Source organism: Erithacus rubecula, assembly GCF_903797595.1.
Source record: "Erithacus rubecula genome assembly, contig: SUPER_W_unloc_1, whole genome shotgun sequence".
Classification (NCBI taxonomy): domain Eukaryota; kingdom Metazoa; phylum Chordata; class Aves; order Passeriformes; family Muscicapidae; genus Erithacus; species Erithacus rubecula.
This window is the reverse complement of record NW_027635709.1, coordinates 1,230,304-1,243,739: the sequence shown is the minus strand read 5'-3', so window position 1 is coordinate 1,243,739 and position 13,436 is coordinate 1,230,304. Positions and strand designations below refer to the sequence as shown.

The following is a 13,436-nucleotide window of genomic DNA, read 5'->3' as shown; positions in this document are numbered from 1 at the left end:
ACAACAGAGAGGAATTAACATGAATCATAGAAACAGAATAGTTCAGGTTGGAATGGATCTTAAAGACCATCATGTTCCAACCCCCTGACATGAACAGGGATACCTTCCACTAGACCAGGTTGCTCCAAGGCCTGTCCAACCTCACCTTGAACACTTCCAGGGATGGAGCAGCCACAGCTTCTCTGGGCAACCCATGCCAGTACCTCACCACCATCTGAATAAAGAATTTCTTCCTAATATCTAATCGAAACTTGCCCTCTGTCAGTTTAAAACTGTTACCCCTTGTCCTATTATACATTCCCTGATAAATAGCTCCTCCCTTAAATAAATAGTTGTCTCACCTGTTTATAAGAAGAGAGATCTTAACAGGTTCATGTTAAATCCTTCAAGTTTTCTTTCTTTCAAGCCCCACTTCTACCACAAGGAAGCCACACAGCTGACACTAGGAAGGAGGGACCCAAGCTTCATTTGGAAAGCAGTTTACCTCACCTTCTGAACACTACTTTTAGCAGATTTTTTTTCAATGGGAAGTTGGGAGAAGAGAAGCATCATCAGCTTTAGGAATAGAGTCTATCTTTGCTGGCAGCAAAGCACAAAAAGAAAAACCATAACAATCAAGTTCATAACTGCCACAACAAGTGGAAAGTAAGTAGGAAAATCCTACATGCAGGACATGAAACATGGTCCTGATGCCTTGGAGTGGCTACCTAGAACAGAGGCTAGACAGAGTTAAAAGAATAAAGTGGTTATTTATTAAAGGCCTTCAATAGGTACACCTTGGACAGTGCAAAAGCCTCGCAGAGGCTACACCCAAGATGGACGAAGGTCATGAGTTTTTCAGACAGATGAAAGTTTGGTCTATTTGCATATCAGAGGTTAATTCTCCAATTATAGCTATAGGTAATGAAGCCATATTCCCCTGGTTTGCTCCCCCCCCCCCCCTTCCCCCCCGATTCACTTTTGTTTATACTTTTTGGAGCCTGAGGCAGAGGGTATCCTTGGTTCTCAGGCCTGGAAGGATTGTTTTCTGACAAAAATGTGAAGAGAGCTTACTAACACTCTATATGGAGTTCAGAGTTATAAACTAATGCAGTACAGTATCTGAAAAATATAAACTATAAAACTTAAGGCATCAGTCCTAGTATCAACAAGCCTGTCTCCTGCTCCCAATTCTTACCCTGTAGCAGCAGCACCTTTTCCAAACACCAGATACTTAGATCCCTCCTCTACTTTTCTCACATAGTTTTAGGGATAAAAAGTGTTCAGGTTTTTTTAGTGATTTAAGGATATAATACAAAATTGGTGTATCTAGCTTACTGATCATGCCAGTACTGTTTGTTACACTATTCTACACACACAGAAATTATATTTCCTTACAAATGCTGTATGAATGCCTCAGCTATCAAAAAGCCCGTGCAACAAATAATACCTTCACCACACCTGTGAGGGAACAAAGCAGTAGCAAGATGTCTGTCCTCAAGGCCCTCTCCCTATTGTTTGTTTCTATTACAAGTGTCAAAACAGACATACCTTCTTTTAAAACCTAACTTTCTCAGAGTAACTCTATCTAGCTTTAATGAACTAGGTATGCCAAAATATGGTAGCCAAAGCAAGTAGTAAACTAACATGAAATAAAATCTGGCTACAACTTTCTAGTCCTAGACCAGCTGCAAGATATGCTGAGAAACAGGTGCCTCTGCTTTATTCTGTTATATTCATTGTTGGATTCGAGCTATAAATAAGATTTAAGTGTCTCATTTCTTTAGCATTTTATAATATTCTTGCAGACAGTAGGAGTGCACTGAATTTCACTGCAGCTATACAAATAAGCCCCATAGCCCCCAGAAGGAAATGCATTCAAGTTTTAACTTACATTGCTTGGGTAGGGCTTCTGCCAATCTCCTCAGGCTAGTCAAACTGTCAGCTCCAAGCTGATTTAAGATGCTAGGAAGCATTTCTGCCAGCTGTTTTGTCTCAGCATGGCCAGTGATAGTGAAAGTGTTAGCAGCCAGGGATGCCTGAACTTTAGGGTTATTGAAGTGAATGACTGTTCCTTGGTTGGTGAACATATTTACCTGCAAGGGAAAAAACCAAAACCAGTATTTCAAGTAGTTTAGCATAATTTTTCAATTTAACAGGAACTAGTTAAAGTTCCTAAAGCTCAATTAAACACCTATAGATAATTTACAGGAAAGTTTAAGATATTACAAGGAAATTAAGTTCTATATAGAAAAGCATTTTCCCCTTTCAAGCAATTACCTCTTCAATTCCAGAAATATTGTTGACACCCAGTTTCTTCAAAGAAAACTGAAGTTTCTTGTCATCTGCTGTAGCTGTTCTATGGACAACCTTCTTCTTTCTGCGGGCAGTACCCTTTGCAAAAAAAAACAAAAAAAAAAGTTATTAATTAATATTTAATTAGTTCTTTGCAAACTCTAATTCTTGTGGCCATATAACTACTCTTCAGCCATCTACAAATCAACTTTGTATGCAAAGTTCTATTCCTGTGTTACAGCACACACAACCCCACTCCAACTGCACTGTAGCAGTCTTTTCCTTGCTAAAGCAAGCTTTGCACATTTGAGAGAAGTGTGAGATTTTAGGATGCAATGCACCAAAGAAGCTTTATTTCATGTCTCATGGGGATTCTGCAACATCGTACTTAGGAAAGAAAAACTTCAAGTGTATCCTTGTCTGCTACTATAGGCATAAAATTGAAAACCGATCATTTCCTGAAGACTGACATACTCTACGGTCCTGTATGCCTAAAGAGTTGCTAGCTTAATTAGGTGAGAAATCAACCTCTACAGAAAGATCTATCCAGACATCATTCCTAGGACTAATCCCTAACAATATCTTTGATCTTTAAAGTTCCAAGTTACTGAATTCTTAATTCACCTGGTTATACATTCATTGCCAGACAGGGCAGTGTAATTCTTGAAAGTATATGTACTGCACAGCAGGTATGTGCAAGCGTAACTGCTACAGCAATACTAATGATGATCAGTGTAGTGACAGGCCATGTCTGCAGTCCAGTAACTTATACCATTGCTGTAAAGGGGGGGAAAACAAGTCTACAATGGTCAGGAAAACCTTTGCTGGAACGCCCCTAACCATCAGCTTCCTATTGAAGAATGCGCAACAGATTTTAGTCTACCATCCCAGCAAATACAAATGTTCTCTCTTTTTTTTCTATCCCTTATTCTTCACAGTGTCACACAATATGGAGTTGCATCTGGTTTATGTTAAGGATTACCAAGAGCTGTGAATGCCAACTGTTTAGGTGAAACAAGTTACCTAGAATTAGGATGAAATTTCATTGTTGCTCTACCTCTGACATTTTGGTTCCAAGAAGTAATGAAACAGTTGTGAAAAATAAGTAGCAGTTCTGGCCACAGTTTACAGCTGTCTTTTCAGGCTGCAACGTATGCAGCATCATCAGGGTTTAAAGAAATGAGCTTCAGCATTGCTTAAAGGTTACTGGAACAATGTAAGACAGCTTTGAAAATCCAAAATGGGTGCATGACATGAGTAGAAGTTTGGACAATGTCATTTCACAGCCAAATAAGAATCAAGTTGAACAGCTGATTCTGATACTGAAAAGCCAGAGTTTGCCTCTGGTGCCATAGGGGAAACACTTCTGAGCAGTTTTCAGTAATTTCTAAAGCCCATTAATTTTTCCTTAGACAATCTTAAATTGTAGTCAAATTTTGACAGTAAAGAATCAGAGACCATAAAGCTATCAAAAATATAATTAACAAATTAAAATGAGAAAACCCAAAACACTATTTTTTATTCCAAATAGACATCTCGATCTGATAGACTTACACATTTGTGTAAAATTTGAATAACATATATTTTTCCCAAAATATTTTATGGACATGATCTTAAGAGATATTTTCAAACAAATTATTTTATTAAATATATCTTTTAAAAATACTTCAACATAATATACCAGACCACTCCTCTTTAGAAAGCAAAACAAGCAAAGATTAAGTTCCCCTGCAGACACAGAGCTCTAGATTTCTCCAGGAAAAAGGTTTGTAAGAATCAACATGACATTTAGCTGTATCAACACCCTACACAAAAATGTCAAATTCCGCATAATGAAGTACTACAATAGCCTTCCACCTAAATATAATATTTATCTTCTTTTTAAGGTCTGCAGGCCTGCAATGTAATGAAAATCTTTCAGAGATAATGTGCAACCTGTCCTCACAAGAGGGAAAAAAACTCCAAAACAGTAGTGATAAAGGTTAAAGCCATCTATAGGCAATACACACATGCTAGTATTATGCACATAATCATCAGTATAATACAGCAGTCCTCTGCTTAATTAGTAATCCATATAAAGAATACACAAACTCACCAAGCCAGTTAATTACTGGATTAATCCTGATTTAAGGCTGCTTAAATATCTATTTAAAGGCAAAAAGCTTCAACACATGAATAAATGCTACTGGAAACTGCCAACAAGAGTTCTGCTGAATAGAATCACAGAGTAGTTTGGGTTGGAAGAGATCTCAAAGATCATTTAGTTCCAACCCCCTGCTGTGGGCAGGGATACCTTCCACCAGACCAGGTTGCTCCAAGCCCCATCCAACCTGACCTTAAACACTTCCAGGGATGGGGAAAACACAACTTCTTGGGGCAACCTGTGCCAGTGCCTCACCACCCTCTGTCAGGGACTGAAATGATTCAGGCCTTAAACATTGTTGTGAAGGAGTTTTGCCCATTATAGCAAAAACTGTAAAAAGAAGCTACAGCCACAGAAACCTTACTGAGGAACTTTGCACTGTGAGTTAAGCTGCCTAGATAAGATAAAGGGGACACTATAGTTCAATCATCTCAGGTCTAAGGAGAAACAAACAAGGCTGAGGGAAAGGAATGCATTCACGAGAAAGCCAAACCCAGTAGCTGTGCTGAGAATCATCTGTCTGGGTTTGGGGTGGGGGAGACCACAGCCCACAGAAGTCAGGTTTACACAGACTCCCCCTGAAACAAGGGCCGGGGGAAGGAGGCTTCAGGTGTGTGGCATAACCTCTGGTCAGAGACAGTGAATACCCATCCTCCTTTACACAAACTGGCTCAGCTGTAAAACCCCCAGCCCCACAGGCCACATCCATGGGACATTCACGTGAGAGGCAGCTGAGACCATGTCATAATCCATCATAGAACCCCCCAAAGTGTTCCCCAGAGGCCTTGCACCACAGAACTGCATGTGATGCAAAATTATGCAACAGATCCCAAGTCTGCTGCAAGAGACTGTGTCAAACTGCTCCCCCGGGGGGAGGTACCTGGACATTCCCACCTGGCCTGAGCCTATATTAACCCATCAGATTCTATGCTTTTGGGGGGACATTCACCACCAAGAAGACTAGCTGGAAAGGATCAATGGAACATCATTGGGATCCACAGATGGTGATATTTTCCTTATTCTGTCTCTTTCACTCTCTTTCTGTCCTTCCACCTATTTTCTATTTCTTTGTCTTCTTTTGTCTCTCTCTCTCTCTCTCTCTGTCATATTTACTATTAAATAAAGCTCATACTATTGACTTTGGCATATAGTCTCATTTGCACCTTAATTCGGCCAGAGTAATTTCTAAATAACTTTAAAACCAGATCATAACACCCTCAGTGTGAAAAGTTTCTTATGTCCAATCTAAATCTACCTTCTTTCAGTTTAAAACTGTTGCCCCATGTCTCATCACTCCATGCCTCTGTAAAAAGTCCCTCTCCAACTCTCCTGGAGTCCCTTTAAGCACTGGAAGGCCTCTAAGGTCTCCCTGAAACCTTCTCCAGGTTTAACAGCTCCAACTCTCTCAGCCTGTCACCATAGCAGAGGTGCTCCAGCCCTCAGAGCATCTTCATGGCTTCCTCTGGACTCACTCCAACAGGTCCACGTCCTTCTTATGTTGGGGACACCAGAGCTGGATGAAGTACTCCAGGTGGGATCTCACAAGAGTGAAGCAGAATCACCTCCCTTGACCTGCTTGTCACACATTTTTGATGCAGCCCAGGATAATGTTGGCTTTCTGGGCACCAAGCACACATTGCCAAGTCATGTTGACCTTCTCATCAACCATCACCCCCAAGTTTTTCTCCCCAGGGCTGCTCTCAATCCATTCTCCACCCAGCCTATAGTCATGCTTGGGATTGCCCTGAGTCACGGGCAGAACCTCATGTGGGACAGTGTCAAATGCTTTGCACAAGTCCAAGTAGATGACATCAGTCACTCTTCCCTCATCCACCAACACTGTAACCCCATCATAGAAGGCCACCAAATTTGTAAGGCACAATTTGCCTTTAGTGAAGTCATGTTGCCTGCCACAAATCATGTCCTTATTTTCCATGTGTTTTAGCATAGTTACCAGGAGGATCTGTTCCATGATATTGCTGGGCACCAGATAGGTGAGACCAACGGGCCTGTAATTCTGTCTTCCTCGTTTTCCTTTCTAAAAACATGGGTTATATTTCCCCTTTGGCAGTCAGTGGGAACTTAATTGGACTGCCACAACTTCTCAAATATTATGGATACTGGCTTAGCCACTTCCTCTGCCAGGTCCCTCAGGACCTGTGGATGCATTTCATCAGGTTACAGGGACTTGTGCACCCTCAGGTTCCTTAAATTGTCTCAAACTTGGTTTTCTCCTAGAGTGGGTTATTCTTTCTTCTCCCAATCCCTGCATTCACCTTCTACAACTCAGGTGGTATGCTGGTGAAAACGGAGGCAAAAAAGTCATTGAGTACTTCAGCCTTCTCCATGTCCTGGGTAACCAGGTCTCCCATATCCTTCCAGAAAGAGCACACATTTTTCCTAGTCTTCTTTTTATCACTGACATACCAATAGAAGATTTTCTTGCTACCCTTGACATCCCTGGCCAGATTTAATTCTATCAGTGCTTTTGCTTTCCAAACCTGTATCTCTGGCTGCTCAGACAATCTCTCTGTATTACTCCCAGGCTACCTATCCTTTCTTACATCCTCTGTGGGCTTCCTTTTTCTGTTTGAGCTTGTCCAGGACCTCCTTGTTCATCCACACAGACCTCCTGGCATTTTTGCCTGACTTCCTCTGTTGGAATGCACTGCTCCTGAGTTTGGAGGAGGTGATCCTTGAATATCAACCAACTTTCTTGGACCCCTCTTCCCTCCAGGGCCCTATCCCATGGCACTCTACCAAGCAGATCCTTGAACTGACCAAAGTCTGCTCTCCTAAAGCCCAGAGCAGTGAGATTGCTGTGTACACTCCTTGCTGCTCCAAGGATCTCAAACTCCACCATTTCATGGTCAGGGCATGCCAGGCTGCCCTTGAGCTTCACATTCCCCACCAGCCCCTCCTTGTTGGTGAGAATAAGGTCCAGCATAGCCCCTCTATCACTTGGAGAAGGAAATCATCAACCCATTCCAGCAACCTCCTGGACTGCTTGTGCTTTGCTTTGTTGTCTCTCCAACAGTTATCAGGGTGGTCGAAGTCCCCCATGAGGACTAGGGCTTCTGAATATGAGGCTGCTCCTATCTGTCTGTAGAGGGCCTCACCTACTCAGTCTTCCTGATCAGGTGGCCTGTAGCAGACTCCCACTATGTTACCTGTCCCTGCCCTCCCTTTAATCCTGACCCATAAACTCCATCAGCTCCTCATCCATCCCCAGGTGGAGCTCCATGCACTCCAGCTGCTCATTGACATAAAGGGCAACACCACCTCCTTGTCTCACCTGCCTGTCCTTCCGAAAGGACCTGTGTCCTATTTAAACACTCATCACAGGAGCCATCCACCATGTTTCTGTGTTGCCAATAAGATCATAGCCCTGCAGGCATGTGCGCATCCTGTTTATTCCCCATACTGCATGTGTTTGCATAGAGGCATTTAGGTTGGGCCCCTGATGAAGCTGATTTACTGGCTGGAATTCCTTGATACTGCTCTTCAGAGGCTCTCCTGTTGATCTGTGATCCCTCTCCAGGCTTTGCGCATCTCTCCCTGGCCCTGGCAACTAGTAGGAGTGGGATAGACTGAGTTTCCCCTCTCTCAGCAATTTTGGTTTAAAGCCCTCTTCACCAGCTTGGCAAGCCTGTGACTGAAGATGATCTTCCCCTTCTCTGACAGATGGAGCCATGAGCCCCTAGCAGACCAGGTTTCGCAAACCAAGTCCTATAGCCTAGATAGCCAAACTCCCAGCTGTGGCACCAGTACTGTAACTATTTGTTGATTTGCCAAATTTGACTAACACTTTCAAAACTCCTTCCTTTTGATCAGGAAGACTGATGAAAAAACTACCTGCACTCCAGCATCCCTTACCACTGCTCTCATTGTCTTATTTTAGAATAGCTTGTATTCTAAATACTGTGTGCACATTTCTCAGGTATAAAAACCAAAAAATTGCTAACAAATTCTTGCCTTAAAACTGAAACTGTAATTAACATGTTTACTAGCATACAACTATACTCAACATACTTTTTTATTTTCAGATTATAAGTAATCACAAAACTACATAAATTTAGATGTTATAATAAAATAAAAGGTCTTCCAAGCATATTATTCTACAATGACAAGAGTATGAGAAACACAGAAACTCCAGCTTTGTTCTAAAACGCAAGAAAACAGTCACAGGCATCTTAAAGATTTGTGATGAGAATTTGTAGTATAGTCCTCTAGTCTATTATGAAAACTATACCCAAGATCATTTACTGTAAGGTCTACTTACTTCAAATCTTAATCGCAGAATATCCTGAGCTGGAAGTGACCCACAAGGATCATAGAGTCTAACTCTTGACTCTGCACAGTACAGCTCCAAGATTCACACCATGTGCCTGAGAGCATTGTTCAAATGCTTCTTGAACTCAGACGGGCTTGGGGCTGTGACCACTGCCCTGGGGAGCCTGTTCCAGTGCCCAACCACCCTTTGGGTGAAAAACCTTTTCCTAATATCCAACCTAAACCTCACCTGACACAGCTTCAGGCCATTCCCTCGGGTACTATCAATGCTCACCAGAGAGATCACTGTCTGCCACTTCACTTCCCCTTGTAAGGAAGTTGTAGACTGCAACTACAGTTGTAGACTGAGGTCTCCCCTCAGTCTCCTCTTCGCCAGTCTGAACAAGCCAAGTGGCCTCAGCTACTCCTTGTATGGCTTCCCCTCTAGACCCTTTACCATCTTTGTAGCCCTCCTTTAAATGCTGTCTAATAGCTTTATATCTTTATGTAGTGGTGCATCCCTCCCCCTTTTTGCAGGCCGCATTGTGATCTGAGAAATGCTTGTTAGGCCTTGGCCTTAACAAACAGCACATGGGCCCAGCTCTTCTTGAGCTTATCAGAAACGCTGTCTGCTCCTAGGAACTGCTGCTGTCTAATGAGCTCCTGTTCTCTTTATGGACAGCCTTGGAAGCTGTTTTCCTTGCCTGAATGGCATAATATCCCTGTTCTCACACTTCCAAGGAAAGTGCCAATCCAAACTGTGGCCAGGATGAAACAGTTATATTATGACTAATACCCACTCTCTAGTGACCCTATAAACAGCACTCCAAAATGAGACCCTTTGAGCTCTTCTGGACTGCTGTGACCATCAATCTCCCTCTGAGTGGGGCCTCTCAGAGCCAGCAAACTCTCATGTTTGCTGTACTTAGAGGACTGCTGAACAACAACGAGTCCTGGGACAATACAATACTCCCACTCCTCGAGGTCTGACCCTTTACCCCCTGAGGAGATGCAAGAAATGAATATTTCACTGAAATGAATATTTCACTTACCCTTGAGGGGAATTTTTCACAGATAACTTGCACTGACTCTTTATGTCTGTGTGCATACACGTGCAGGTATGCTATGGAAATCTGGGAGAAATGCTGCTTTCTTAGATGCTTAAGTATGTTAGATATCTAAGTAGGTTAGGCCTGTAAGGTTAAGTCATAAGTTATAAGCTAAGTTAAATGCTGCTAAGTGTTGTTCCTCTGTTGTTATGGCTAAGGTATAAGTTAAGTGCTGTAGCTTTGTTAAATTCTTAGGTTTAAGTTAAGTTAAAGTACTGTTGAGTGCTGTTAAGCTTTTAGACCTTTTATCCTTGCCCGCTATTCTTTAGTCACACGTGCACACACAGGCACACCCCCACACCTCCCCTAGACAGTTCTCAGCTCATTTCTATTTTGATTGCCTGGATTTTGTTTGGTTTTGTTGTTGCTTGTTTTCCTTGGTGTGCCTTAACTGTCTAGTAAGTAGTAGAGTGAATCTTGCCAACAAACTTTGTCATGCTGTAGCTTAATATTAAATCTGTTTTTTACCCATACCCTTGTTGCTGATTTTTAACCGATCTCAAACAGTTGTTCGAAACACTTTCTTATATTGTGGTGCCCAAAACTGCACACAGTAGTCGAGGTGATGCTGCACCAGTGCAGAGCAGAGCAGGACAATTGCCTCCCTTGACTGGCTGGCAATACTGTGCCTGATGCACCCCAGGAGACGGTTGGCCCTCCTGGCTGCCAGGGCACTGCTGACTCATCCAACTTACCATTGACCAGGACCCCGAGGTCCCTTTCTGCAGTGCTGCCCTACATTTAATTCCTTAGTTTGTACATACATCCAGGGTTGCCCCATCCCAGATGCCTTTTAATATAGCCTATATAAGAATATAGGCTACAAGTCAGCTATAATATAACAAATCCAAACAGAAAAGGCTGGAGGTTTAACTTCTACATTCTGCTTCTACTGAACTGACTAGAAATCCTTGCAGCAGTGCAGCTTACCCCAAGAACAGTCCAGCCAAGGCAGAAGTCTTTAAGGCTGCTCCCCACCCGAGTTTTCAGGATCCCACATCAGAGGCCCAGTGTATGGACCGTGACACACAATCCTGAAGGCAGAGATGGAAGACAATTCCTACCTTACCACCAATGCGCACTTGTGCCTGGAGCTTGGCAAGCTTTTCTTGGTTCATGATCGTTTCTTTCATCTGTGGAAGCAACAAGAGCACCCATGCAAAACAGGCCAGGAAGCACTCGGCGGCTCAAGCCACTGCCTAGGCCCGGTAGTAAGGTTCCGCACAAGGGGTTCCGCAGCTACCCCTCACTACACTCGCACACCCGACGGGAAGATGTCCAAGCCCTAACGGGGCGGGGGGCTGGAGGGGGCGGTCAGTCTGCCACACGGTACCGCCGAAGCTCAGCTCAGCTCTCCTGAGGCCCTGCTCGTAACTGCCTTGCCTTGCTCCAACCACAGCCGCCCACTAACCCGCAGCCCTTGGTCGCGCAACAAATTCCACCCTAATCCCTCCCCGCCGTCTTCTTTGTACCTTCTTAGAGCAGAAGCAGCGGTGCCAGAGCGGAGGGAGACAAGGGTTGTGGGAGCGGGATGAGGACCGAGCAGAACACGCGAGATGGCGGCCGGAAGGGAGGCCAGGCACGCCGCTCCACCACTGCCTAAGCCAGGAGAGTGCGCGCTATGCGGCAGTGAAATCTGGAGAGGAGGAGCCACCACCGCGGGAGGAGTTAGAGGCATGAGATAGGGAGTGGAGGTTACCCTACTTGAAGGGAGCGATGGACTCTAGCAAGCGTGCTGTGCTGCGCAATGTAAATTTATTTGTGTGGCTGAGCGGGAATGCAAGGTAAAGCCTACGCCTCTTCCCCGCCCCCCTTTTCTCTTCCCCTCTTCCCCCCTCTTTTCGGGTGTGTTCGTTTCTGTTTACGATCTGGTTTGGTGTGTGTGGCCTATCTCCCTTCCCTCTCTGCTTCCCCCACCTTCTCTTGCTTGCAGCCTTACCTGGCAGGGATTTTTTTCCATTATTGGATCTGTCCCTGGTTTGGCTTTTTTTTTTTTTTTTTCCTAGAAGATATTTAAATGTTGTATTTTCTCTCTTGATGAAAAATTCAAACCTTCTCCCCATATCCATGATTTTTCTTTTAGATCCAGTTCTTCATGAGTTGCTCCAGTGTGGGTCTCCCATAGGGTCACAAGTCCTACCAGCAAACCTGCTCCAGCGTGGGGGTCATCCTCTCCACAGGTCCACAGATCCTGCCAAGTGCCCACTCCAGCACAGGCTTCCCATGGGGTCAAAACCTTCTTCAGGTGCATCCACCTACTTAAGCTTGGGGTCTTCCACAAGCTGCAAGTGGATCTCTGCTTCCCAAGGGACCTCCATGGGCTGCAGGGGGACAGCTGCTTCACCATGGTCTTCACCGTGCACTGCAGGGGACTCAGCTCTGGTGCTTGGAGCACCTCCTCCCCCTCCTTCTCTACTGACTTTGGTGCCTACAGGGTTGTTGCTCTGGCATATTCTGTCCTCTCTTCTCTGGCTGCAATTGCTTTTGTGCAATAACTTCTTTCATTTCTTAAATATATTGTCCCCGAGGTGCTACTACCATCTCTGATTGGCTTGGCCTTGGCCAGTGGTGGGTCTGTCTTGAAGCTGGCTGGCATTGGCTGTGCCGTACATGAGGGAAGCTTCTAGCACCTTCTCACAGAAGCCACCCCTGTAGCCCCCCTGCTACCAAAACCTGGCCTTGCAAACCCCATACAATTCTTTGGATTCACAGCCTGACATCAGTATAAAAGAAAGATTTCAGAATTACAAGGCAAATTGATAATTACAAATGTACGAAATGTTTTAATAGGCTGAAATACTGAAGTGAAAATGAATCACAGAAAGATTATTCCAAGATAGAAGTTGTAAAAAGTGCAATCCTAGCTGTCAGTCTAGGATTCACTGGCTTGAAGGTATATCATATTCCCTCATGTGAGGTTTTGAAGACAAATTATGCTGAAAACCACATCACTGACTTGTATCAGGAATCAACTGATCCAATTAAAGAACTACAGTTTAAGGGAGTCTGTAAGATTTGGTTACATTTCCTGGAACTAACAGCAGACCTTCCAAAAGCAAACTTTGCGTCAGAAAAAAAGCATTTTAGAATGTTACAATACTATTGGCTTCTTTTCTCCAGTCCTTTTTGTGTAATGGCATCATAGGAAACATAAACCTAAAATTGTTTTTACTTGTATCTGAAGAACTTCTGGTGAGAAATTAAACATCCAAAGCCTGTAGTACTGAAACACTGTGAGCTCAGGAAGCATCCTTTTAGTTCTGAAAAAAAGATGAAACTTAGGATCTTAATCCTCAAAGAATATACATTGTTGAAGCAAAGTTCATTAGCTGCAGAGAAGCATCATAGAAATGGAAAAAGACAATTAAAATGGTTAGTCATGAAAATTGTCTCCTAAATTATGTGAAAGGCAGAATAATGACAAAAGTTGCTGTTAAAGTGCCAGTGGAAAAGCTCTCCTGAAAGACATGCCCAGTGCTGTGTAAGTAATAAATACAGAATGTTGAGGTGTTAAGTTAGTATCATATTCAGGAAACGAAATCACAGATCATAAACATAAGTGGTTGGGCTAAAGGGGAGAGATATAACTCACTAGCTAGAGAGAACTCACTACTGAACACATCCAGCCTGGATTATCT

General features: G+C 43.5%; 1 protein-coding gene across 1 annotated transcript in view; it reads right to left on the bottom strand.

The window, feature by feature from the left end:
* LOC306814082 (transcription factor BTF3-like) overlaps positions 1 to 11,418 on the bottom strand; it is a 43,698-nt gene extending 32,280 nt beyond the window's left edge. Inside the window, exons 1-4 of the mRNA XM_079329797.1 lie at positions 11,271 to 11,418; positions 10,863 to 10,931; positions 2,260 to 2,373; positions 1,874 to 2,075 (exon numbers count right to left, since the gene is read on the bottom strand). Coding sequence (XP_079185923.1) covers positions 1,874 to 2,075; positions 2,260 to 2,373; positions 10,863 to 10,931 — 385 coding nt within the window. The 5' untranslated portion in view covers positions 11,271 to 11,418. The remainder of the gene's footprint in view (positions 1 to 1,873; positions 2,076 to 2,259; positions 2,374 to 10,862; positions 10,932 to 11,270) is intronic.
* Positions 11,419 to 13,436: the final 2,018 nt, after the last annotated feature.